The sequence below is a fragment of the Lacerta agilis genome, chromosome 6, assembly GCF_009819535.1.
Source record: "Lacerta agilis isolate rLacAgi1 chromosome 6, rLacAgi1.pri, whole genome shotgun sequence".
NCBI lineage: Eukaryota > Metazoa > Chordata > Lepidosauria > Squamata > Lacertidae > Lacerta > Lacerta agilis.
Genome location: NC_046317.1, coordinates 24,719,484 through 24,745,293, shown reverse-complemented (window position 1 = coordinate 24,745,293; position 25,810 = coordinate 24,719,484). Strand labels below are relative to the sequence as shown.

Here is a 25,810-nt window from a genome sequence, read left to right as displayed (position 1 = left end):
CATTCAAGAGAAGAACATTCTCTAAACTGTTGATAGAATCTTGGATAGGATCTTGCCTTCCCCCTCAACCCTGGGGGAAATTCTAAATCCCCATGGTTGGCAATCCAGCCCCACTTTGTGGGAACTTCTCTGGCTTCCCCAACTCTGTCAAAAGTGGGTGTGGGATAGTGCATGCTGCTCTACATCTATATTGTTTCATCTCTCCCCAGATCTATACAGGACTCTTGCCACATGGAAAGCCCCAAATTGTAAGCTTTTCACAAATGCCTAGTCACATTTTAAGTGCCCTTCCCAGATGTACTGGCTCATTCACATGTAAGGTTAGAAAGCTAGCCATTAATAGCCTGGCTGAGTGGTGCCTTTGGCCTGCTGTACAATGGGTCATTGCACATGGTAAATTAAATTAAAATGTGACCAGGCATGCATGGTGCACTAGTAAAGGCTTTCTGCATGGCCCGTGTCCTTCATAAATCTTGTGTTAGAAGCTTGTAATGGAATATGGGCACCAGATTTCCCATCATCTGCAGCTAGACAGAATTGAAGAAGCCCTCAGTGTGTGAATTGCTGGGAGAGTGGGTCTTGTATTTTCTCCATAAGGGAGTGTAAATGAAAGGGCAGAGGATATAATTCAAAGAAGAAAAGGAGGATGGATGGATGGATGGATGGATGGATGGGGAAATGGGAGTCAAGAGATATCCATGCTGGGCCACAGACAGAAGAGTGCTAAGGAGTACAGAGAGAAGTAGTGGAGAGATACCATGAGAGTGAGCAACTGTTGAGATAGTAAGCAAACCTATGATGGTTGAGAAAGGTGATACCGTGCATAGAAAATAGAAATGGGGCTCGTGGAATAAGCTGCAGAGCAAACCAAGTTGATTGTAACAATTCGAATAAAATAGCAGTGTGGCCCACTTCACTTAATAAAAATGTAAAAGACCCTCAGAGTGAAATGAGTTGTGCACTCAGTTCAGTAGCACTAATAGAAATGTTGCAACTCCTGCCCTTTTTGCTGAGAAAATTGTGAGCGTGAGCTAAAGGTTTGAGAAGGAAATCAAGTATAAGAACTTATATGGCTGCATTAGGTAACAAACACTCAGTCATGGTTTTGCCTTACATTCACAGGCTGGAAAGAGGCTGACTGAAGTCTCAGGCTTGCATGCTCTCCTCTCTTCCAGTGTGGGCGGGAGAAGACCTTGCCAGTGTTTTGATTCAGATTCCCCTAATCTTGACTTGTCCTTGCGTGCAAGCTAGGGATTTTGAGTTTATCACAAATTCTGGCCATTTTCAAAACAAGCCAATTTCAAAGCATGGTCTACGAAGCTGCATTGTTTAACCAACACCAGCCACGTGCCAATTTGGAGATTATCCAGCAAGGTGGATATTGTCTCAACAGCCTTCATGATGAGTTGGAATCCCATGACACCATGCAGCTACCCTAAAAAATATGCTGCAGCACTAATAGTTGTTGCATGTAAAAGAACCATTTGGTCTCAGGACCACAGGTATTCCTGAGGTCTTCACATTGACAAATGATATGTTTTTGGGAATTGTAACCTAAACTTCAACATCTCACTTCTTTCACCAACTAGGCTAGGAGTTTTAATTATTTCTGGTTGTTCTGGTCAAAATGTTTAGCAGTTCTGTGTATTAAGATAACCATATTAAAAAGCTAGTTGAATGCATACTAATATCTGTGTGTGTATTTTTACCTGCAGCAAAGCCTGTTATAAGCCCTCTTGAGCTCCGAATGGAGGAACTGCGACATCATTTTAGGATAGAATATGCAGTAGCAGAAGGGGCAAAAAATGTTATGAAGTTGCTCGGATCTGGAAAAGTTACTGACAGAAAAGCACTCTCAGAGGTAATTTTAAGGGAATAAATAAAATCTGAATTTAAACAATTCTATTTCAATAATTTTCTTAGCGGATTTCTTTTCTTATTTTTTCATGAACAAGGCTCAAGCAAGATTTAATGAATCAAGCCAGAAGTTGGACCTCTTAAAGTATTCACTAGAACAGAGACTTAATGAACTCCCTAAAAACCACCCCAAAAGCAGTATTATTATAGAAGAACTTTCACTTGTTTCGTCACCAACACTAAGTCCACGTCAAAGTATGATCTCTACACAGAATCAATATAGTACACTATCCAAGCCAGCAGCTTTAACAGGTTTGTTGTGCTGTGATGTTCTTTTTTTCTGGAAATGTTTGTTTTTGTTTCTGTTTGCACTAATTGCTTAATTGTTGAGTATTCCAGTTGCTGACTAACCTCAAACTTCTGAGTAGTGGTTTGCATTTATGTTGGTTAAGAAGATTCTTGTGGTTGGTGCTTTTAAGAGGCGGGTCTTGCTATTCTAGCACAGCAAAACCCAAAGTATTTTTGTAATCGGAATTGGCAAATTAATTAATATTGGAGACTTTTAGAGTTGTGTCCAACTCTGTGTGTGCAGTGGTCTGCTTGCACAACAGGACTTCTCCTTTCTCCCCAGGAACTCCAAAATCTGCTCCAGAGCTTCCCCCAACCCTCTGGGACATACTTTGAGGGTGCAGGAGGTGGGGCACAGGGGAGAGGAGAGAGTGGGGAAGTTGCGTTGCTCTGTTGCATGAGACTTGTGGATTGCCAAGCATTGGATACAACCCCTTGTCGCAACATCTGACCAGGCAAAGGATTTCAGCCCCCCCCCCACACACACACACCCTAAGCCAATTCCTGGGACCCACAAACTCCTACTATCCACTAGTAGAGTCTAACACAGAATTTAGAAGCCCTTGATATGATGCTTTTAATACCCCCAAATGCTTTGAGAACATCTGCTCCGTTATTCCTCGCGTTACACTTTTAGGTGACGTGGGGGGTTGTGGGCTCTCACCGGTCAACCATCAGACGTGGCAGTAGAGATAAAGTATGGTCATAATCACATGCAACTGAGTTGTGATGGAAATTAAGTTTTTCCTAAAGGGAGATTTCTACAAAGCATTAAGACTTTGCTAATAACGTGAAGAGAGAATTTCAAATAGCAGCAATGTATAAAAATGCATCTCCCATTTACTTGTGCTAATGGGTTTTCTAGATTAAAGTAATTAAATATAAGAAATTTAAGAGTTAGTATTCCACAAGAATAAACGTCTGCACAGGGGTTATGGAAGTTGAGACTATATAGTCCAACAGTTCCTCTTGACAGCCTGTGTGCGTGTCTGTAATTGCAGCACTTCATAAAGAAAATAAATTCCAAGATATTTCGTATGCTTAATGAAGATCTTAAATACATCCCTGCAGATTTTATTTGCTAACTTGAAGCAGGTGTTGAATAAAAACTCTGTTCCTAATATGTTGTTTACTAAATTATTTAATAAACAACCAAATTAGAAGCACGAGCACAGCTGTTAGCTTGTGTTTCCCAAAATGACTTTAGTTTTTAAACTGAACTTGTAGCAGAACTAGCTCGTTACATACGTAGTCCTGCGCATACAATCTGTCCCTTGCCAAATGAATTCACGTTGAAAGTTCACATGTAAGTCAAAGTTGAAATGGTAAAAGTTTATTTGCATTTTTCTTACAAAATTAATGTTCCTTTTTACTGTATATGTGTTAAAAGTATAATGGGTGGTATTCAGCTAATTTTTACTCAGTGTAGGCCTATTGAAATTAATGGGTTTAGCTTAATCATGTTAATTTATTTCAGTGGGTCTATTCTGAGTAACACTTGGTTGACTATCCCCCAGTGTGTAAGGTAGCATTTCCCAAACTGTTGCCCTCTAGAAATTTTGGACTCCAATTCCCATCAACCCAAGCCAGCATAGCCATTGGCCAAGGATTTATGGGAGTTATATCCAGCAACATCTAGAAGGCCTCACATTGAGAGAGGTGATATATGAAAACAAGTGTATGTTTCGAAATGCATGGATAGTGCTGCAAAACTTGTGAAGGTGTGCCAGGGAAACACTTGATCAGGGCATCCTGCCACCCGTATATATGTATGCTTATTTTTCATGGACATTGTGTTAAGCAGCTCTTACATTGTGGCTAGCTAAAAAATAAGGTTTGTGCTATTAGATCGTCTACACAAGACTGAAAGCGTTTGAGTTATCTGTCCTGCTACCATTCATGAGTTATTTGTATTTGCTGAAGCTGGTGTTTTGCTAGGAATATGAGCCAAAGCAATCTGATCTCATTTTAGGTACTTTGGAAGTTAGGCTCATGGGCTGCCAAGATATTTTGGAGAATGTCCCCGGTCGATCAAAAGCCACATCCATTACTCTACCTGGATGGAGTCCAAGTGAAGCCAGATCATCTTTCATGAGCCGAACAAGCAAAAGTAAAAGTGGGAGTAGCCGGAACCTCCTGAAAACTGATGATTTGTCCAGTTCAGTACATTTTACCTTTGTTTTTATCTTCAGAAAACACTTTCATGAAGCCTTTTAGTAAGAGTAGATACATGTAAAATTGGGTTATTAGTAGTACTTCTTAACAGGGGTATACTCAAGCACATCAGATCATTCAGGCTGAGGTCTTGAACAAGTTTCCTGTTTCGGAACAGGACCATGAATGCTAAAAAATATTAAGCAGGTCGAAAAGTACACTGGCTTGGGAACCCCGAGAACCTGTTTTTCAGGGGTGCTGCCACGTAAGACACTGCTGAAGCACCCCAGAGCATAGCAGGAGCCCTGGTGCCAGCTTCCATCACCACTGCCAGGCACATTGGTGAGGAAAGATGGAGGGAGGCTGCAACAGCAGCAGGGAATACTGTCACCAGTGTCAAGTCCTTTATCAGCGAAGGGTTGAACCCCACTCACAATGGATTGGGAAACTTCAACTGGTGGGAGTTTCAACTGGGAGAGTGTGTCAACATACACCATTATTTAGCAAGGGTAAAAGAAGCAAAGACATTAAACATAAGACGTTTAAAATAATCGTAAACTTAACAGTGGCCATAGATTCTTGCAGCTCATAATGTTTGTATTTGTTTTTCCATTCCAGACATATAACCAGTCCTTGCATGTTTTGCTTGTTTTACTTCTTGAAAATCCTCTTAAAGTTCTAAGCTGAGTTTGTGTAATTTTCTTACAGACGAAATCTGTGCTGTTTTGAAGTTGGACAATACGGTGGTTGATCAAACTAGCTGGAAGCCTATTTCCAATCAGTCATGGGATCAGAAATTTACACTGGAGCTAGACCGAGTAAGGACCTCTTTATTGTGTTAACAGTGATTACCAACTTGGTAATTTTACGTCTATTTGTCTGTATATATACACGGAGAGGTCCTGGCTTGGATCTGAAGTTTTGTTTGTGGGGGATTTTTGCTGCCCTGCTCCTTCTGCTGGTCCTTGAAAATCCACTTCCGAGTTTTGGGGTATTACTTGAAACAGGATGTTATGAGGCACTGAAATCTGCAGCAAGGAGACTGGTGGAGGAGTCAGCAAAAATTTGAGAGGGCACTTACATAAGCAGAAGTGCATCCTATCCTATAGGATTCTAAGTCTCTGTATTTTGTAATAAATCCCCCACTATTGGTGATTTATGGCTCTTATCCGTCAGTTTCTTGAGGCTGAAGTTAAGAGCGAATGTAGACTTCAATGAGTGGTAAACAATATTTCCTCCGGTTACAGGTAGGTAGCCGTGTTGGTCTGCCATAGTCAAAACAAAATAATTTTTTTTTAAAAAATCCTTCCAGTAGCACCTTAGAGACCAACTAAGTTTGTTCTTGGTATGAGCTTTCGTGTGCATGCTAGATAAATAATTTCAATAGACCTGAAAGTAGATAGACTGGAAAACAACAAAGCTCTGAGATCTAGCTAATAAAGTTTTATAACAAGTCAAACAATTATTCTTAAAATAACAAAAACAACAAAATTCTTCATTTGCTATTTTCACAGCCTGACAGTTGTTTTAATGTGAGAGGGTGAAAGGAAACTAACATTTGGCCAATGAATAAGATTTCTTCCAAATTTAAATATATACCATATTCTTCCAGAATATTATTTTGAAAAATACAGCCCATTAATTATATATATAAAAAACATTAAATCAGTTGAACTGATTTTGAAGTTGATATCCCAACTACCGGTAATTCTTTCTTCGGTGAAGGAGATTTAAGCTAAAATGTGTGGGGTTCAATTATGGGCAATAGAAGTGTATTTTAAATTGCTTTGAAATCAGTGCTGTTTAAGCACTGAACTGAAGACTTGTTAATATTTTTTAACTTTCTGGAATGAATACGTGCCATGAAGGTGGTCTCGAGTGTTGGGGTAAATTCACACATGCAGACTATTTGTTTCCTTAGGCAGAAACAATGCAAGTTAGTAAATGGAGATGGCTTGAAGCACTGTGATAACAGAAAATTGGTCCATTTAATAGGATCCAATGATAGCAGGGGATTTTGTGGAGATTGGGAGAGCCCGTTTATATTTGTGAATTGAAACAGAAGAATTACCTGTGTCTGGTTCTCCTTCATTGGTGGTGGTGGTGGTGGTTGTTGTCAATAAACACTGACAGAAATGCCTAAAAATTTCTAAGCGGTGTACAATTATTTAAAATAAAAGCCTACATGTTCACAGTATGATAGACATGATGCAAAAGGGAAAAGCAAGGCTGATGGATGGGGCCATGTTGGTCCTTACCATGTTCTTGAGAGGCAAGAGGTGCAGCCTCCCAGTAGCCCAAAGCTTCCCTTGAGCTTTGTGGTCCCAGAGCAATTGACGTGTGGAGCCAAGTGCTCATTCTGGCAGGGAGGAGGGAATCTAGCTCCCTTCAGCTGTTCCTTCTCTGACTGATGGATGGGCACAGGCTCAACTCCCCCTCTGCATGCTGTTCTTCCTGGGAGGCAGGAGGAGCAACCTCTCGGTGACCCTTGGTCCCTGACCGACAGCAGAGGCCAGTGTGTTCTTCCCTTCGGCACTGTCGTCCAGGCTATATATTACAGAAGTTGCAGGAGTTTCCTTTTATCCGCCCCTGTGACTGCCAGTAGTAAATCATTCCATTTCAGCCTACCTAGTGCCACACTGAATTAAGCTACCTGTAGTGTTTGTTCTGCATGTATGGGTATTGTATCAAGTGGTTATGCAAGGCAAGAATTTCGCCTTGTAAAAATATATATATTTTCACGGCTCATCTTTCATAACATGGACTGGATTAGAATAAATGTTGTTGACTCTGTATGCGGGTATTTTGATAGTAGCCATTTTAAATAGGAACGCGTTTTACAAAGGGCCTTGTAATAAAACCCTAGGTTCACCCTGAGCACTGTTGCAGTTGAGGGGGGGGGGCGTGGTACAGCGGTGGTAGAACACAGGTTCGGTTTCCAGTATCTTGAGGAGGGGCTTGGATCGATCCCTGCCTGAAACCCTGTATGTCCACGGCCAGTCAAATGTAGAGAAAACTGATTTGGACAGGTTAATGGTCTGACACAGGGGTCAGCAACCTAAGGCCCATGGGCCACAAGCAGCCCATGGGGGTCGTATAACCGGCCCATGGTCCTCTGCTGCCTGCTCGGGCACCCCCACCACCCGCCCGGTTGGCTCCTGTGCACTGCGCTAAACTGGTGCGGAGCAGAGCGGGGCCGCCTTCCCATTAGCTACAGGAAGCTCCTGCAGTCAATGGGAAGCTGTGCATGCCTCATCCACGCCAGAAATAGTGTTTGCGCATGCGTGCGTGCACACACACACTCTCCAGCCCACCACGGCATCTGCGGGACCGTGAACCAGCCCAAGCCACAAAAAAACTTTGCCAGCCCTTGGTCTGATATGGTATAAGGTAGCTTTCTGTGTTCCTATGGAATGCTTCTGGTCACTTGTTAATGCCCATTCTTTTATTGGCATGTCTCCCTGGCCAGTTCATATGAAATAAGTGAAACATGTATACAAGGTCAACAGTGTGCTTTCCCTCCCATGCTAGAGTCACCAGCTCCCATGGTGAGGTGGTGCTGGGGAGGGAATGTGTACACCATTCACTTGTATGGAATGTAGCACCAAGAAACTACAGTGGTACCTGGAGTTCCGTTCTTAAGCTGAAACTGTTCTTAACCTGAAGCACCACTTTAGCTAATGGGACCTCCCACTGCTGCTGCACTGCCAGAGCACAATTTCTGTTCTTAACCTGAAGCAAAGTTCTTAACCTGAAGTGTTATTTCTGAGTTAGCGGAGTATGTAACCTGAAGCATATGCAACCCGAGGTATCACTGTAATCTGGTTAGTGCAAGGATTTACACTTGTGCGGCGGATTTCCCCTTTCTTCTTCCCCCATGCCCCCACCCCCACCCAAATCTTTTTTGGGGTTTTGCCCAATCCTCCAGATTTGGGAAGGGAATGGAGAGGGGTTACGGGGGAATTTCCATTGCACAAGCATAAACACTTGCACTTACGGAATGAGTGTGTTGGATACAATCTTTAGAATTATAGCAGCTGCACAAATTAATATTGTCTCGTCCTCCTTAAATCCCTTCAGTCACGTGAATTAGAAATTTCTGTTTATTGGCGCGATTGGAGATCTCTCTGTGCGGTGAAGTTTCTGAGGTTAGAAGATTTCTTAGACAACCAGCGACATGGAATGTGTCTCTATCTTGAACCCCAGGGTACTCTATTTGCAGAGGTAAGTGCTAACATTTTTTAAAGAAAATTATTAAAGGCCATGAATAATTTCCAAGATTCATTGTTTTGCATTTTAACACAACTTGTCTGAATTGCAGGTTACATTTTTTAATCCAGTTATTGAAAGAAGACCAAAACTTCAAAGGCAAAAGAAAATTTTCTCCAAGCAGCAAGGTAACAGATTTGATCAAATCGGTGCTGTATCTTAATCTTAGGCTTATATTCTCGAAAGTTAACTGAAAAGGATGCTGGTGCTAAACATCAGGATTTCGTGTAAAAATATTTGTTTAGAAATTGTAGATAGGGCTTTCAATAGTGAAATCTATTTGTAAAAAAAAAAGCAGGAAAATATGGAATATGTGACATGTTCAGTTTATTCATCACAAATAATAAACTAATGAATATGAATTCTCTTTTAATTATAGCTTTTGGTGATAAGTGAAAAGATTACTTGTGCTCTGTTTTCTTTATCCACAGGCAAAACATTTCTCAGAGCTCCCCAAATGAATATTAATATTGCCACTTGGGGAAGGCTTGTGAGAAGAGCTATTCCTACAGTAAATCATACTGGCACCTTCAGCCCTCAAGCTGTGCCTGCTGCAGTTACAGGAGTTGATGCACACATTCCTGAATTAAGATCACCAACTAGGTAAGTGGCTGAGATGCTTAAGCAGGCTTATATGGCAAAACTCCTGTGATGTAGAAGGAAACACAAGCTTATTTACTCCTCTTGAATTTCCTTCTTCCGGTTTTAAAAATAGAAAAGTATCAATCAGCATGAAGTATTTTTTAAATTTTCCTAAATTGTCGCCATGCTCACCAAGTGAATTGCTTTCTTTTAAGTGACTCCCCTGTAGCCAAACTGGTGTTTGAACTTGAACCCGAACCCCCACATACTCCTCCACGTGCGTCTTCCCTTGGAGAAATTAGCGAACCTTCACCTGAGCCAAAGGCTCCACCTACACCCACTCAGGCAAGACTTCTAATATAGATTTAAAACAATAGCACAAATTGTTGTGTCTAGGTTTGTGAGAAATGTGACCTACAAATAGCACAGGTTGTATTCTTGATTTGTTGTTGTGTTATCGACGTCTTTACTTTTTAATAATTGGTTGCTATGCAAAACGTTCTGCAGCTGATCTTTCTGTGTGCAATTTTCTCCACCGAGTTGCATAATAGCTTAAAGTGTTCTTATAATCGGGTCATGACCTCTCCTTTTAAATAATTGCTGAACTGCAAAAACTTGTTTGCACCATACTAGCATTTGAGGTAGTACTTGACCAAAGAAGTATTTGAAGTTAGAACTTAACCAGAGAACTGTCAACAAGCATTTAATGATCAACAAGTCTCACAGGTTTTGAAAACCCTGCCAAACCAATAAACATTTGTTAAGACTTCTTAAAAGAAGCAGGGATGGACACTGACATGTTTCACTGAGAAGGCCTTGCTCCTTGTGTTTCTTTCCTCCCTCTAAACATGGCATTCTAAACAGAGTTCCCCTAAGTCCCTGGCACATTGCTTGGGATTGTTCAAATACAGAAAGAAGTAGTCTTGTCTCCTAATAAAGAATCTTACGGTCGTTTTCAAGCACTTGAAGATCAAAGCTGTGAGACTTTTGTGGGTGAGCAGAGAGTTTGCTTGGACCCTGGGCGAGAACCCGGAGGTTGAGTGTTAAAAGGAAAACGAATGGATATTGATTTGTATATCTTAGCAACTTTGTGTTAATGTAACATTTTATATGTAACTGTGCGTTTTTGTAATATTTTGTTTAACTTGTTTGTTGTTGCTTCAGTTTTTTTTAATACCGCATAAAGATACTTGTAACATACTAAGCGGTATATCAATTAAACAATCAAAATCAAAATGTGTTCTTAAACCAGTTTTAGAAATACTCGTATGCCAGGTTGTCTTTGGCTAGGAATAATTGATTGCAGGTGTCCCAGCAATACATGGAAGAGGTTTTATTTATTTTTCTTCAACTTCATTTATGTGAGAAACATGAATATGAGTAAGGTAGCTTGTATGATAGCAGTTCTTAAACCAGTTCTTAGACCAGGTTCCTGTGTGCTGTCTCTGCAAGTCCTATCCAAACAGTGCAAGAGGTTTAGCAAATAGATATAGTTTCCCGAGGGCTCTTTTAGAAGGCATTTGAATCAACCTTGAATTCCGCAATTCTAAATTTAAGACCTACTGCTGTAACATTACTCTTCTCCAATTTCTAGCAACTTTTGTTTTTTTAAATCTTCAGATTTTTTTTCTTCTACACATTTCACAGGATGCAGAAACATTTGATTTTGAGAATGACAGAAATAATTTTGTCCCCAAACTTCAGCCGGAAATTATTTGCGAGACTCAAAATTCAAATTCTGATATAGAATATAATACACGAGAGCCCGAAGATAGAAGGTAAGTCCTCTTTTATGTTAACATGATGTATAACTCCACCCAATATTGAGTAGAAATTGTCGTTTACTTTTTAAAATTGCTGTATTTCAGAATACAACAGAGATTTCAATTCAATTTGCAAGACTTCCGGTGTTGTGCTGTACTGGGCAGAGGACACTTTGGAAAGGTATGTTTGACAGCTTCCCCCCCCTTCCTTCCTCTTAGCCCACTTCCCTTTGCAGCTGCCTGTTGCATATCACTATGTGCTCAGTAATATGCTTGTTGATTTATCACAGCTTTGAAGCAAGCTTTTTAAACGTATACACAACAGTTGCGGGTTTGGAATATAAAAATGTAATGGAAAGCATGCAAATTGAGTATTATATTGTGTTTCAGGTCCTGTTGGCTGAATATAAGAATACAAACGAAATGTTTGCCATTAAAGCCTTAAAGAAAGGAGACATTGTTGCTCGTGATGAAGTAGACAGGTCAGTGTGAAGGACAGGTGTCATTAAATCTGAATGTGCCCTAAATCCACGAACTATTGTATTTTAATATTCTGTTGAAAGCTGCCCAGAGTGGCTGGGGGAACCCAGCCAGATGGGCGGGGTATAATTTTTTTAATTATTATTATTATTATTACTACTACTACTACTACTACCACCACCACCAAGACTACTACTTTGAGTGGGGCCAAGGGCTTGTATTTTTAACATTTTTGCATAATTTATTTCAGGTCTGCAGAAACTAATTTCATTTCATAAAAAAAAGAAAATACTCGTTAAGAGGGACAGTTTTTATAACAGGGCATGTTACGATCCTGCCATATAACCCAAAAGCAGTTTTCCATGTTTCGTGTCTTAGAAGATGGTGCCACTGTTCAGAACTCAAACTCAAAGCCCCATTGATGTATAAGACTAGTTGTGCAGCTCTTTAGATCTTGATCATGAGCTGCTCTAATTGCCAGATTTTGAAACCTGATTCTTAAACACACATACTTGGAAGCATCTCCAGTAGAACATAAATTACAAGTAAATGTAGGATGACAGTGAGTGCTTGGGTCAGTAAGAAATAGTGCCCAGCCTGTCCTTGGGTTTTATGCCTTCTCTCTCTCTCTTTCTCTCTACACGAGGGCATGCACATATTGTGTAGTTGTTCGTCATTCATTGTTAAGCTGCTGTGCTTTAAAATATATATATATCATATTAGTATCATACCCCTTGCAAGAACTCAGCACTATTTCATTTATCACATATTACCAAAAAGTCCTGATGGCCTTGTGTGCTCTTGCTACCTGTGGGTCACTGTCATTACAGTGGACCCTCTGGTTACGAATTGAATTTGTTTTGGGGGGTCTGTGCACACCCTGAAAAATCCGTAACCAGAGGCGCCGCTTCTGTGCACACACGTGGCACGATAGAGCAGTTCTGCGTATGTGTGAGTGGCGAAACCCAGAATACACTTCTGGGTTTGCCGCTTTTGCAACCCAAAGATTACGTATCCAGAGCGGTAAGTAACCTGAAGGTCCACTGTATTAATTGCAGTAAGTTCAGTACTTCTGCTGGAAGCCTGCAGTTACAGTGGCCTCATTTTAGTTAGGCTTTTGTCTTGCGGGTTAGAGCATGGTGCTGATAGAGACAAGGACTTGGGTTTGATCCCCGTTTGGGTGTGTATTCCTTCATGGCAGGGGGGGTTAGACTAGATGACCCATGGGGCCACTTCCAACTCTTACAATTTTTGTGCATGTATCCCTTCTTGGAGCTGTCACCCGTGTAATGAAGATAAATAGTTGATCCAGCCTCATAAAACATTTCTGCTTTCAGCCTCATGTGTGAAAAGCGAATTTTCGAAACTGTGAACAGCGTAAGGCATCCCTTTCTGGTGAACCTCTTTGCTTGTTTCCAAACCAACGATCATGTGTGCTTTGTAATGGAGTATGCAGCTGGAGGAGACCTCATGATGCATATACACACGGATGTCTTTTCTGAACCAAGAGCAGTGTAAGTAACGAAAGGGAAATTTTCAGGCTGTGGCGTAAATAAGTTGGGTTTGGTGCTTGCCGTATGAGAGAATACTCTGCAGGGCCAATAAGAAATAGTAACACTGTTCCCCTGCCAAATGGTTGGGAGCCACCTCATGTTTCAGAACTTGGTTTAAAGGAAACCCTAGTTAGTCTTAACTGTGGTTAATCTCATGCACCCTAGCTGCAAGGGAGAGGAAATTTTGCTGCTGAGAAGATGTGCCTGCATAAAGCCACACCAGCTTATAAATGTTGTATCGTACGTCCCTTAGGCACACAGCATGCAGCTGCTGCATCCAGTTGACTTATGCTAGTGAAATCTGTGTAGAGCTAATGGAAGCCGGCAGAGCTTAGGTTGGGCTTGTACGGCATCCTGGTGGATTTAGGCCTAGGCAATTCCCGTCTGACTGCAGGGGGGGGGCGTAATTGGCTACAACAGGACTTTCAGTTGACAGGCAGTATCCTAACACACACACCTGCTTCATCAAGGGAGCTTCTATAGATGTATCAGCAGATGCTGCTTTAGCTTGCTGATAGCTGCCAGGTAGAGGTTCATGACATAGATGCCGGTATTACACTTTTTGAGGAGTACAGTGGTAACACGGGCATGCTTAACTCAAACACGCCCCCCCCCAACCCAAATCCCGGAAGTAGCGCGATTTGAGAGCTTCTGCGCATGTGCAAAGTGCGCAGAAGCGTTCTGTGCATTCAGGGGTCGCGCGCACTCCGGAAACACTTCTGGGTTGCAGGCATTCTTAACTTGAACGTCCGCAACCCGGGGTATGACTGTACAGGCAGCAACCTTTATAGCTGGTCAGACTGTCCTGTTTAACCCAGTATGGTCCACTGGGTCACAGGCCTTTCCCACTGCCTGCTGTCTACCTGTTCCTTGTGAACTGGAGAACCACAGATTGAGCCTGTGACCTGCTGCATACAAACATGTCCTCTGCTACTGAGGTGTGGGTGCTCTTTTTAATTAAAAACTTAGAAACCCATATTCAAAATAAAGTAGCCTGAAAAGACTCATCTGGTGGTACTGAACGTTGCTCTGAAGTTTTTCTGGTCGCCTGTTTTTCAAAAGTTAACCTTTGTAGGAATATAAAAAATGCAACATGTCAGTTCTCGCCTCTTTTATATTTATTTACAAACAGGTTTTATGCTGCATGTGTGGTTCTTGGACTGCAATATTTACATGAGCACAAGATAGTTTATCGGTAAGTTTGCATAAGATTTAGATTATTGTTTCATTTCACATTCTTACACGTTTGCCTTATATACCATGTTTGCTCGGATACATTAACAATATTGCCTCCTCTTTGCATGTGGCAAAGAGGAGGACAGTTGCATTGGGTGTTTACACAAACCTGCATGCCGCTTCCAAACATCTTAAATTCAGAAAGGATAACAATTTTGAGTATTTGCAGCTAATACTTTCCCCGTATAGTTTGTCTCCATTCATGATTGGAATGAGTTTTTAATTTCTTTTCTGCAGAGATTTAAAGCTAGACAACTTGTTGCTGGATACAGAAGGTTTTGTGAAAATAGCGGACTTTGGCCTCTGCAAAGAGGGTAAGCTTTTTCAACAGTATTTCTCAGTGGCTTATAATAGTGTCGGGAATTTGCAACCCACTTTTGTCAATTACTGCTTCAGATTAAAAGAGGTAGCCCCCACCTCTCCCCTCCCTGTCTCATTCTGAGTGCTGCACAGATTGTGGATTAGAGACATCTCTGCTCTCTTCCATATGGTGTTGGGGGAGGCACTGTTAATGAACATGTGAATTTCCCCCCTCTTTAAATCAATTAAACAAATCACAGATTTAGAGTAGCTCTTTGCCATGGCCTCTGGGCAGTCCCCGAAAAAAAGAGTACTGTGCCTGCACTGAGCAACATTTGGAACCTTCTGGTAAAAACCACAAAATGTGGGTTTTCGTCAATAAGGGTGCAGTCCTACTCACAATAACCTCAGAGTAAGTCCCATTAAACACAGTGGAACTTATATGTCAGTAGGCATGTATCGGATTGCATGGTAAAAAGCCTATTGTAATTTTAAAAGAATTTATTGCAAAAGAAATGAAAGATGACATGTCTTTCAAAACAGAGTTTTAAAAACTAACACTTTTTTGTGGCATCAGTTTTCATTGGCTAAAGTTACTCTCATAAACAACTTTCCAGCTAGATCAATAAAACATTCTGTCCAAAGCATTTAGAACAGCTATACTCAGTGGTTTGCCAGTGTGGTGTAGTGGTTAGGAGCGGTAGACTCGTAATCTGGGGAACCGGGTTCGTGTCCCCACTCCTCCACATGCAGCTGCTGGGTGACCTTGGGCTAGTCACACTTCTTTGAAGTCTCTCAGCCTCACTCACCTCACAGAGTGTTTGTTGTGGGGGAGGAAGGGAAAGGAGAATGTTAGCCGCTTTGAGACTCCTTTGGGTAGTGAAAAGCGGGATATCAAATCCAAACTCTTCTTCTTGTTTTTATTGTATATTCCTTTTTCTTTATTTTTGGTGGGTTCATTTTTTGAATATCACCTGCCCTTCACCCAAAGGTCCCAGCATATCATCATAGGACCCTCAGAATGACCCAGAAAGTCTTACTGAGAAAAATAAAAGATTTTTGTCACAAAGCGTAGGGTGGGCAAGGAGGGAAATCTACTGTATACCAATTACATTATTTCCAACTGTTCTGTAAACTAAGTCTACAGCACACTTACATGGGAGTAAGCTCTACTGAACTCCATGGGGCCCAACTTAGGGTCAGGCTGCAAAAAACATTGGGGATTTGCTTCACAAAGGCTCACCTGCTGGCTGCAATGCAATCTTTGCATTTTTAATGACAAGACACATGATCTTAAGAAGAGCTATTAGCATTTCAAAATGCTTGCACTTGTTTGCTAAAGTTAGAAACTGCTGGTTTGTCCTAGGAACCCCATCAGAGAAAATGGGGGGGGGGTATATAGCTCTGCTTTATCTGATCCTGTTTTCTGTGCTTTCTTATTTATATCTGTTTATTTTTTGGTATTTGGCTTAATTCGAAACATTTGAATTGGAAGTATTTGTTTTTATGTGCAATAAAAAACAGGAAGGAAATACAATTTAAGCTGTGTGCCCATCCCCTTCCCCTTTGTTGTTAGTCTGGATCCCTGCTTGCTCTGAGTAACAAAGATAAGATAGTATGTCCCATCACCAAAGAAGAGTTATTCACTCAGCTTCCTTTGGGCTGTATCTAATGCTGTCCCTCCATGAACTGCTACTTCTATTGAGGAGCAGAGTTCTGCTTATGAAAGGACTCCTTCCATGAGTGCACATGAAGGAATGAGTTAATGGAAGTTCCATTCTGAAATATACTCAGAGAAAAGCCGTCGGTTTCATGTAGTTTATTTCAGTGTTCACAGATAAAACAGTCAGTCATCGGGTGTGTCCAGCCTGCAGACCCCTCCAAGACCCAGGCTATATATCCTGTAATCATACCCTAGGTCACACCTGATAGGCTAGTTTAAACTTCCCTTCTGGAGTAGGATTGGACGGCTCCAACAGCCAATCAGATGCTACATTCTAAAACCCACCGTGCCTATTATTCCAGGATCCAAACTCCAGCCATAACACATTCACAAGTGAAAATATTGACTACGACCCTACATCTCCACATTTTAGAATTCACCCAAACCAGCTTAAGATCTGCCTGGACCTTTCATTTTATCAATTCATTCGAGTCAGGAAGGTGGGAAGAGACAATTGCCAGAGCAGAGAGGAGGAGTCGCCATAGTGTCCTGCTTTTATGAATTGGCAGGAGGAAAAGAATGGCTTCTCAGGTGGTTTCATCTGCATAAGCAACATTTGGTTCTCAATTATAAGTGGTATTCCACTATAGAAAGGAACCGTAAAAGAATTGTTCCAGTTATATCCCAAGTTGACAGCATCAAGAGTCAGTCTGTCCACATTGCCAACATGTAAATGATTTTCCTTATGCTGATTTTCCCATGGCTGCAAACCATGTAAAGAGTTCAGGGTTATTTTATCATCTCATTCCTGCCAGTATATAAAGAATTTTGCTTAAGCTGCTGATTAGGTGAGATAACCCAGGGGTTGCACCACCCCTGTAGTCTTCCAATCCTGAGCCAGGGAAACTTGAGTTTGTTTCTGGAAGTCCTTGGGATTTGCAAAGACAAGAGCCAAACAGTCCTTTAGAGCTGCAAGCCCACAATTTCCTCAGTTGCATATAACCAAGCAGCCAGGTACCAGATTCAAAGCCAAGCTTAAATCAGGAAGCCACACAAGGAATAAATGCTATACTTTATTTGGGAGTTTATAAACAGAGAATAAGAACCCTTTACCACTAAAACAGTTAAGAAAGACTAACCATGTGAAGACACTTCTGGGAATTTGAACACAGAACAAAAAAACCCATTTGAGTCATTGACCCCCCACGAGCAAGTTGCATCTAGGAATACATTATTGTTGCCATACACAACCCTCCATCCAAATGCCATTAGACCCAGGTGGCATATTTCCAAGAACTAGATGGTAGATACTCAGTGGATTTCTGCACGGACTTTGTGACCTTGATGCAGTCTTGCATCAGACACAGGTGCAGTGTTCAAAACTCCCACTGTTCTAGGCGCATTTTGTGACATACAATTTCATTAGGGCGAGCAATTTCTGAGCTCTGGGCGCAGTAAGATTTTAGATTAAAACTGCAGTGGAAGGAAAGGAGGACCTTTTTCTGCCTCCCCACTAACAGCCACTCTCTGAAGACTGGAGGAGATACCCTCTAAGAATATTGGGGAGGTGGGCAGGGGAAGGACTAGACCGTGTGAAAAATGAACATAAGATTTTAGCTGCAGTTCATACATTTTTCAGCTTTGTATTTTTGTTATAAAAAAAGCAGGCCTAGACGTTGTTGTGCCCATAAGGTGCCATTTAGCTCTTAGCTTTCATATCTGAGTTTCTAACACTGTACAGTTGGCAAGATGGAGCAAATAAATGGGATTTTTGCCATAGGAAAACTGCATCAAGAATCCTTTATTTAAAGGCAATTGCAGGTTCTTCACACTTGATAGTGTGTATGTTTCGAGTGCTAGTGCCAGTGTACGAAATGTAATGTGTGCTGCTGCTCAGAGAGAGAGGGACAAATTTTTACAACTAATTAGAGCGCCAAGGTTTGTTTCTTACCACTTGGAAATTCAAATTCGACTTGCCTACAGACAACCTAGTTTCACCAATGAAAAATGCAAGGGGGAAAAATATGCATGCCCTTTGTGTACTATCAAAATACTTCCTTATTAACAATCCAGAAGTTCTTGAATACCTGCTTCCTCTTGCCCTTCTGTAAAATTTGGCACAGAATTCACATCACACCCTTCTTAAATGAGTTGTTGCTACTGGCAAAAATTCTGTCTAGCGTATGTAAATGACATTAAGCTGTTGGCTTTTTTTAAGGGTTGAATACATACCTTGGCTTCACTGTGCTTAAGAAGGAAATCTTTAAAAGAAAAGTCATATTTCATAGTTTGCTTATTTTAGAGGCAAAACGAAATGCCTAGCATTTTATAGTGTTGGATAAGAAAATAAACATTTTCTGTAAATGCTTTCGAGTGCAAACTTATACAAGTCTACTCAGAAGTAGGCCTTATGTTCTATAGGACTTAATCTCAGGTAAGTGAGCCTAGAATTCCAATCTTAATAAATCTTTATATCTTCTCTGTCTTTCTGCAAGACCATTGTTGTTTTAAAAAAAACACCACTACAATGTTACCAGTTGTAAATAATTGGCTGAGCATTTGGAGTTCAAAACCATCAACTCTACTTTGCAATAAAAAGTGTCTATCCTTATTCAGCTTTCAGAATTTGGATGGAGTTGGCAGAACAGGCAAAAATATGCAGTGTTGTTCATGTCATTCTATACGGTTCTTGTTGTGTTAAATCCCACCAGTTTAAAAATGGAAAGGTGAAAGGCTCATAGTCGAAAAACTAAACATGTGTAATTGTTGCAGGAATGGGTTTTGGTGACAGGACAAGTACATTCTGTGGCACTCCAGAATTTCTTGCTCCAGAAGTGTTGACAGAAACTTCATATACAAGAGCTGTAGACTGGTGGGGTCTTGGTGTGCTCATCTATGAAATGCTGGTTGGTGAGGTAAGCTTCACAAAATGTAAAACGGTTTCCTTTATTCATCTGTGAAGAGCAAATAAATTTGAAAAGAGCTGCTGGGTGTAGGTTTCTGTTGAATCCCTCACTCTTTTCACTTCTTATTTGGTTAAATTTGAATAATTTTATTAAGAGAATGTATCAATGAAAATTCAGTTTCTGGAATTTATTCTTATCGCTATTTCTCCCACACCCTCCAGTCTCCCTTCCCAGGAGATGATGAAGAAGAGGTTTTTGACAGTATTGTAAATGATGAAGTAAGATATCCTCGGTTCCTTTCTACAGAAGCCATCTCAATAATGAGAAGGGTAAGATGGTACTTTTCGCAGGCTTGTTTCATTCCTTCTTAATTTGTTTAGCCACGTGTGTAAGGGAAAGCAAGGTGTTTTAAGGTCCACGTTTTTATTTGCTACGTACGTTTCTCAAGTTCACTTTACATCAAATGCTGTTTAGTTCCCAAATGAAAGTGTGGCTTGCTGATACCAGTAATATCCTAGCCTCCCCAGAAGACCCACAGTCACTCCATGGGCGACTAAACTTGCCAAGTTTCTCTGCAACTCCCACCCACCTGTCCGCCAGCATGGCTAGTGGTCAGGGATGATGGGTTTTGTAGCCCAGCAACATCCATCTTGGAGGGTCACTGGTGAGCCACCCAGGTTTACTCACTGCTAGGACTGGCACTACTTATGAGTCAGGAGGACTTTGGTGTTTTTTTACTGGAGCACCTGAGAAAGCAATCACAGCTATATAAAAAGTTAACACACCAGCTTATGATGTCCCTGGAGATAAGCAAAGCAGCAGCGAGGATTCTTTTAATTTTGTAGCAGGAACAAAATAAAAATTAAAAAAAATTCCTTCCAGTAGCACCTTAGAGACCAACTAAGTTTGTTATTGGTATGAGCTTTCAGTGTATCTGAAGAAGGGTGCATGCACACGGAAGCTCATACCAATAACAAACTTGGTTGGTTTCTAAGGGGCTACTGGAAGGAATTTTTTTATTTTTTATTTTGTTTCAACTATGGCAAACCAACACAGCTACCTAGGAGAAAGTGGTAGTTGGACTCAGTAGAGACCCTACATTCTAGATCATGGAAACCCTAGAACTTGAGCTCCTACCTCTCCTTTGACAAAACAATTGGAGACTCTTTTTTGTGTATTGGCTCTTCTCTGGGAGTGGGGATTGATTGCATGGGAGATGATGTCATTAGTCTGCTCCTGTTAGTGAGTGGTTGTATTACTAGCCATCTCTTGCAAGGGAAACTGAAAATAGTGCATGGTTTCATGCCTTGTCTTTTTAAAGAGGGCAAGTTGTTTTTTCCTGGGGTTTGCCATTGTGCTTTTTTTGCTTGTTTGTTTTATTCAGATTATTTTTGTTATTTAATTTGTTCTTCTGTAAACTGCCTTGGGACTTTTTTATGCTGCTAAAAACGGGTGGAAACCAATTATGTCATTCTTGTCATGACAGTAGCTTTGCTTGAAATATAACTTGGTCAGAACCACTGTTTGGGCCTCGGCAAACCAGCAAGAATTTTAAATTTATGAACTAATAAAAGCAAAGGCAACCATTTTGCTTTCTTCTATTAAGTCCCCAGTGCTATTTGCTGTCCTAACTAGGGAACCTGATGCGCTTTTTTTTTTAATGACTATCCTTCATATTTATATCATGCTTTTTCAAAGAACTCACATGGCTCAGGAAATTGTTAACAGGAACGCTGTGCTCCAGCAGGCTACTGACATAAAGTTCTTGATACCGTTTCAGCTTCTGAGGAGAAACCCAGAGCGGCGCCTCGGCGCTGGTGAGAAAGATGCTGAAGATGTCAAGAGGCATCACTTTTTCAGGGTGAGTGCGAAGTGAAAAGCCTGGGTGCAACCTGGGAGCAGCCAGAAGCAGGGACTTTAACTAGGTGCTTTTGTTTTGCAGTTGATCGATTGGAATGCGTTGCTTGCCAAGAAAATGAAGCCTCCTTTTGTCCCGATCATAAGAGGAAGAGAAGACGTCAGCAATTTTGATGACGAATTTACCTCAGAAGCACCTATTCTCACTCCACCCCGGGAGCCAAGGATACTTTCAGAAGACCAGCAGGAAATGTTCAGAGACTTTGACTACATTGCTGATTGGTGTTAATTCTTTTGAGACACTGTGAAATCCTAGCAGACTGGCTCATCAGAACAGCGTTCTCCCCACTCCTTCCCTCCTTTTGAGAATACCAGCTGTTGGATTGTTCTCTGTGCTGCCTGTAGCTTCCGACTTTTTTGAATCACATGAAGATTTTGGAAAAAGGACCGTTTTTATTACACGTGAGGTGTGACCTCGTTTTTGTATATCTTTTTTTTTTTTAAAGAAAAAAAATATTGAGCACTGGAAAGCGATTCTGTGCAGCTCTTTAAGCTTGACCTGGCAGGTATAGGCTGTGTTCCACTCTCACATGGGCACACTTGTACTGTATCTTTTCTCTTCTGCAGCAGAAAACATTGCAAAAGACCTGCCTTAAGCAGGATTAGCAACCAGATACTGAGCTAGACTGATAACCATCTACTCAGCAATTAGAGGGAAGGAAGGCAAAATGTGTCTATCCTTAAAAAAAAAGAAGTTATAATAATCTCCAAAAAAACATAGACCTGATAACTGTTAAGCACACTGTTGTCTTGATATTTTTAAGGGGGGAATGAGGATTAAGAACTGATGCCTTGTTTTGTAAACTTTCTATGGTATTTATTAGGGGGGGATGTTTAAAAGCCTTACCTATAGGAGAACAGTATAAGTGCTTCCATTCTTAAAAAGAGAAGATCGGTCCTAAGAAGTTTACCAAAGCATTTGCCAAACCATTTTTGCCTTTTAACTTCTATAACCAGCAGATATGAAGAATGTAATGAGTAAGAATGTCTCTGCAGTCTTAAATCAGGAACATTTCTAATGGGTGCATTCCCCCAGATGCAATCACTGTTTTGTACTCTTGGAAGTCATGTCTTTTCCACACTAACTCCATTGATATGTTATTTTAGCTAATCTGTGCGTCTAGCTATCTCGTTCATCTTACATTTGCTGATGCCATATCATCTTTAAAAAATGAGGATCTTCAGTGTATACATGCTGTGTTCATGTATATTTGGAAGTTATAGTATATTTTTGTTTCAAGCGTATAAATTAACTTTACCACTTCCTTTAGCATTGTCCAGTGGCTAGGTGAATGTATTGTTAAATCCAGATTTAATGGGGGGAAACATTTCAAGGCCACTGAATTCCAGAATCTTCATTGACAATTACTGAGAATAAGGGTTAAAGCAATATGTTTTAAGAGAATGTATAAATATTTTTGATAAAACTTGTATATTTTAAGCCTCTTAACACTATGCTGTACCTTGAAAAGTTAAAATGTCTTTGACCAGATACTGTGTGTGCTCCTTTCAGACTTACGTAGTTTTCTAAAAGGTTAAGTCTGTTTGTGGAAAACAACGTTTCACTTTCCTTAGCTTATTAAAATTGGTTTGTCATCAGGCTCATACTCAGCTTGCCCAATATAAAAAATTTGTTGTGTGATGTTTAAATCCACACAGACTTACTGCTCTGAAATCTGGTTTCATGAGAGATAAATGGCAACCACATAACCATGTGGGTTGGAGTGAAGACAGTGCTACCCCAAGGCATTGCCTGAACTTTGAAGCATATGTAACGGGTTCATTAGAATAATGTACATGTGTGTCCACAAAGAACAATGGTAAAAGACTAAACAAAAAATCAAATCATGAAATGTCTAATCTGTAATTCTTTTCAAAAAAACAACAACCAACAAATAGCAAATTAGCATCTTGGTAAAAAATGCTATTTCTCTTCCACTTCAAATAGCTGTATCACAATTAAATACAAAACACTACACACCTGAAGTTGAGTCGGCTATTCATTTATACTCCCAAATTAGAGCTACAGACAGCTGGGCCCAAAAGGGTGATTCAAATTTAAAGTCCTACAGAAATAACCCTTTTCCTCTTTTTTTGTAAGTACATATTGTACAGAAATGTTTTGTAATCTAAGTAAATCACTTAAATTTTTAGAGGCAGGATATGTTCACGCAGTTAAGCTGAAAGAAAGCACTAATTTTATTTAGTTTTTTAAAAAATATTTAGGCAAATTAAGATTTTAAACTCTAGATTGTAAATATATTTTGCTATACTTGTATGTGGCTGCTGAAGCACTTTGTAAAGAAATTAGGTTATTTTAGAATGGTACACTATGCATTAAAATGAAATGTGCCTTTAACAATGTCATACTACAAACTGTCTTGTAGTTAACTATCAAATTAAAGTTTAAATAGTGAAATTTGTATATGAAAACATGATTTACTGATTTGAATCCTATAATCTTGCTTTTTGGTCTTTAGATAAAAATTGTGTTTAGAACTTGGTTTGAATTACCCTTTTCTTTCAGGGGTGCATAAAAAGTCTCGTTTTCTGTTCCTCTGTCAGTAACCTTGTGGTACCATAGCGTCAAAGCAACCCACACAACTGCATATATAATCATTTAACAGTTGTACTGGTAGTTAGAGGGTGTGTTTTTTGCTTTAAATGTTGGCTTGGTTTCTTACACACACACCCTTAAGTGACAAATGGAGAGGGGGATTTCATTCAAGCATTGGAGCTCAAATTCAGCTGTTAATTCCAGTTTTACTTGCCTACGAAGGTTAATGCAGAAGTTGAAGTAATCAAAGCATCCCAAAGTTCTAACACAAGCCCACTCTTGATAGTGCAGTCCTTCAGGGAGGGTATGACACAGACCCACACTGCCCAGTTTGTCTGCATGGTTCTTTAAAAAAGCATGGAATGTATTCATGGACTGCTGCAAGGCAACCCCTTTAAATAAGTTGCAGCTATTACGCACCAATGTGCCCTGATCCCAAAATCTCCCTTCCCCCTCAACGTGAAAAGCAAAGGGCTCTATAGGAGTTCTTGTGGACTTCAACTGATTAGTCATGTCCAAGACAGGCAGACTGCTATTCATGGTGGTAGGAAGAGGAGTAACAACTTTTTCTGCATCTGTAAGAATGGACAGTCAAAGTACAGCACCTTAGAGCCTACAAGGCAGGCATAGGCAAACTCTGCCCTCCAGATGTTTTGGGACTACAACTCCCATCATCCCTAGCTAACAAGATCCTTCCTGACAGGATGATGGGAATTGTAGTTTCAAAACATCTGGAGGGCAGAGTTTGCCTGTGCCTGCTACAAGGCAACTACTATTGTAGTGCTCAAGCAGGATTTAACTGATATTGCAGAAGGGCTTCCTGGAGGATTTCACCTATGAAAAACCCATGCTAGGCAAGAGAACATAGTAGCAATGGACTTAGAAACATCTTTCTGACAGATGTTGTGATGGAGCAGATTGTATTAACATTTCTGATGAGGCTGGTATCATCTAAGACACTGGTTGTTGTGGATTGGATTTCCCTGCCCATTCCACAGCAGAGGCAGGGAAAGCTATGTGATGCCCCTAAGGTGACAGTCAAGATTCCAGCCTTACCGCATCAACATCAGAACCTTGTTCTAAGAATCCAGTTAAGGCTGCATACCAAGATTAAGATTTGAGATGTTTGTTTTGTTTTTTCAATGTACAGAGGCAAGGCTTGATGTTGAGCTGATCCAAGATCTACATAAACTTGTACTTCTCACCAGCTCCTCCCCTCATACTATTATGGCTTAAGAATGCTGCTGGAGCAGTGAGGGAACAAAAATAGCCCTGACCTAGCAGCCTGCAAAATCAGACTGATGGTTTCAAGGGACAAAAAGGCCCTATTTTTAATTTGCATCAGTCTATGTTTAGGCCTGGAAAGGGCAGAACTGCTAAAAGTTCTGTTCCTCATCGTCTTGAGTGGTCGGTTCTGTACTTCACACAAACATTTACTCATAACCAGGTTAACTTGAAACTTTTAAGTAGTCTTCACTGCTAACCTATTTACAAGCAGGGGTGGGGAACCCGTGGGTCGTACTACAATTTCCATAATCCCTGACTCTTGGCTGGAGCTGAGCCACAGCTGTGAGAATTTTCCCACCACCCTGTATTTCATACAGTAAGCCTGCAACTTACACAGGGCTTATGTTCTGGGGAATCCACCACACCTAAAGCCAAAATAGTGTATAGTCAAAACCCATTGAGTTCAATGGCAGGTGGGATTGCCAAAATAATGTTTCCCAGAATCCCACCCGCTTTCTGCCTTTTAATTTCTTTCCATAAATCTGAATGTACACAAGTTAAATGCCCACAAACTCTGGGCTTATGGTATGCATTGCCAATGCACACCCCTATTTAACATTTTATCATGTTTCTCAGCTGATTACATTGTGCCCCACCTTGGTAATACTAACTGGAAAAAAGTCTTGAATTAAAGTCATTCCTTGATTCTGTTTTATATGCATTACAAGATTGATACCATTGCATCTACAGATGTCAGGATGACAGTAGTAGCCTCGTGTGACCAGACTGTCCTTCCTATATTCTGTAGTAGTGCATTAGTATGCCTGGAAGTCTAGGCCACAGCCAAGGGAACAAGGAGGGTGAATCAATTTGAATTCCTCTGGCTGCTCCCTAGTTCCCAGACTGGCAAGGGTCCCTTTTAAAGTGGCTTGTTCGTAGGGTTACTGGGCTAGTCCTGTTTTAACTACTGTACTAGAGTTCAGTTAGTTATTAACAGG

General features: G+C 40.7%; 1 protein-coding gene across 3 annotated transcripts in view; it reads left to right on the top strand.

Annotated features, from left to right (window-relative positions):
* Positions 1-23,451, top strand: part of PKN2 (protein kinase N2) — a 49,116-nt gene extending 25,665 nt beyond the window's left edge. The window contains exons 5-22 of one of the 3 annotated variants that reach the window (XM_033151650.1): positions 1,716-1,861; positions 1,956-2,169; positions 4,178-4,363; positions 5,068-5,177; positions 8,440-8,583; positions 8,681-8,756; positions 9,060-9,231; positions 9,426-9,555; positions 10,831-10,988; positions 11,079-11,154; positions 11,364-11,455; positions 12,791-12,967; positions 14,139-14,201; positions 14,480-14,556; positions 18,978-19,120; positions 19,333-19,440; positions 20,892-20,972; positions 21,054-23,451. In XM_033151650.1, coding sequence (XP_033007541.1) covers positions 1,716-1,861; positions 1,956-2,169; positions 4,178-4,363; positions 5,068-5,177; positions 8,440-8,583; positions 8,681-8,756; positions 9,060-9,231; positions 9,426-9,555; positions 10,831-10,988; positions 11,079-11,154; positions 11,364-11,455; positions 12,791-12,967; positions 14,139-14,201; positions 14,480-14,556; positions 18,978-19,120; positions 19,333-19,440; positions 20,892-20,972; positions 21,054-21,257 — 2,357 coding nt within the window. In that variant the 3' untranslated portion in view covers positions 21,258-23,451. The remainder of the gene's footprint in view (positions 1-1,715; positions 1,862-1,955; positions 2,170-4,177; positions 4,364-5,067; positions 5,178-8,439; positions 8,584-8,680; positions 8,757-9,059; positions 9,232-9,425; positions 9,556-10,830; positions 10,989-11,078; positions 11,155-11,363; positions 11,456-12,790; positions 12,968-14,138; positions 14,202-14,479; positions 14,557-18,977; positions 19,121-19,332; positions 19,441-20,891; positions 20,973-21,053) is intronic. The other 2 variants (XM_033151652.1, XM_033151651.1) reach the window with 2 other exon arrangements.
* Positions 23,452-25,810: the final 2,359 nt, after the last annotated feature.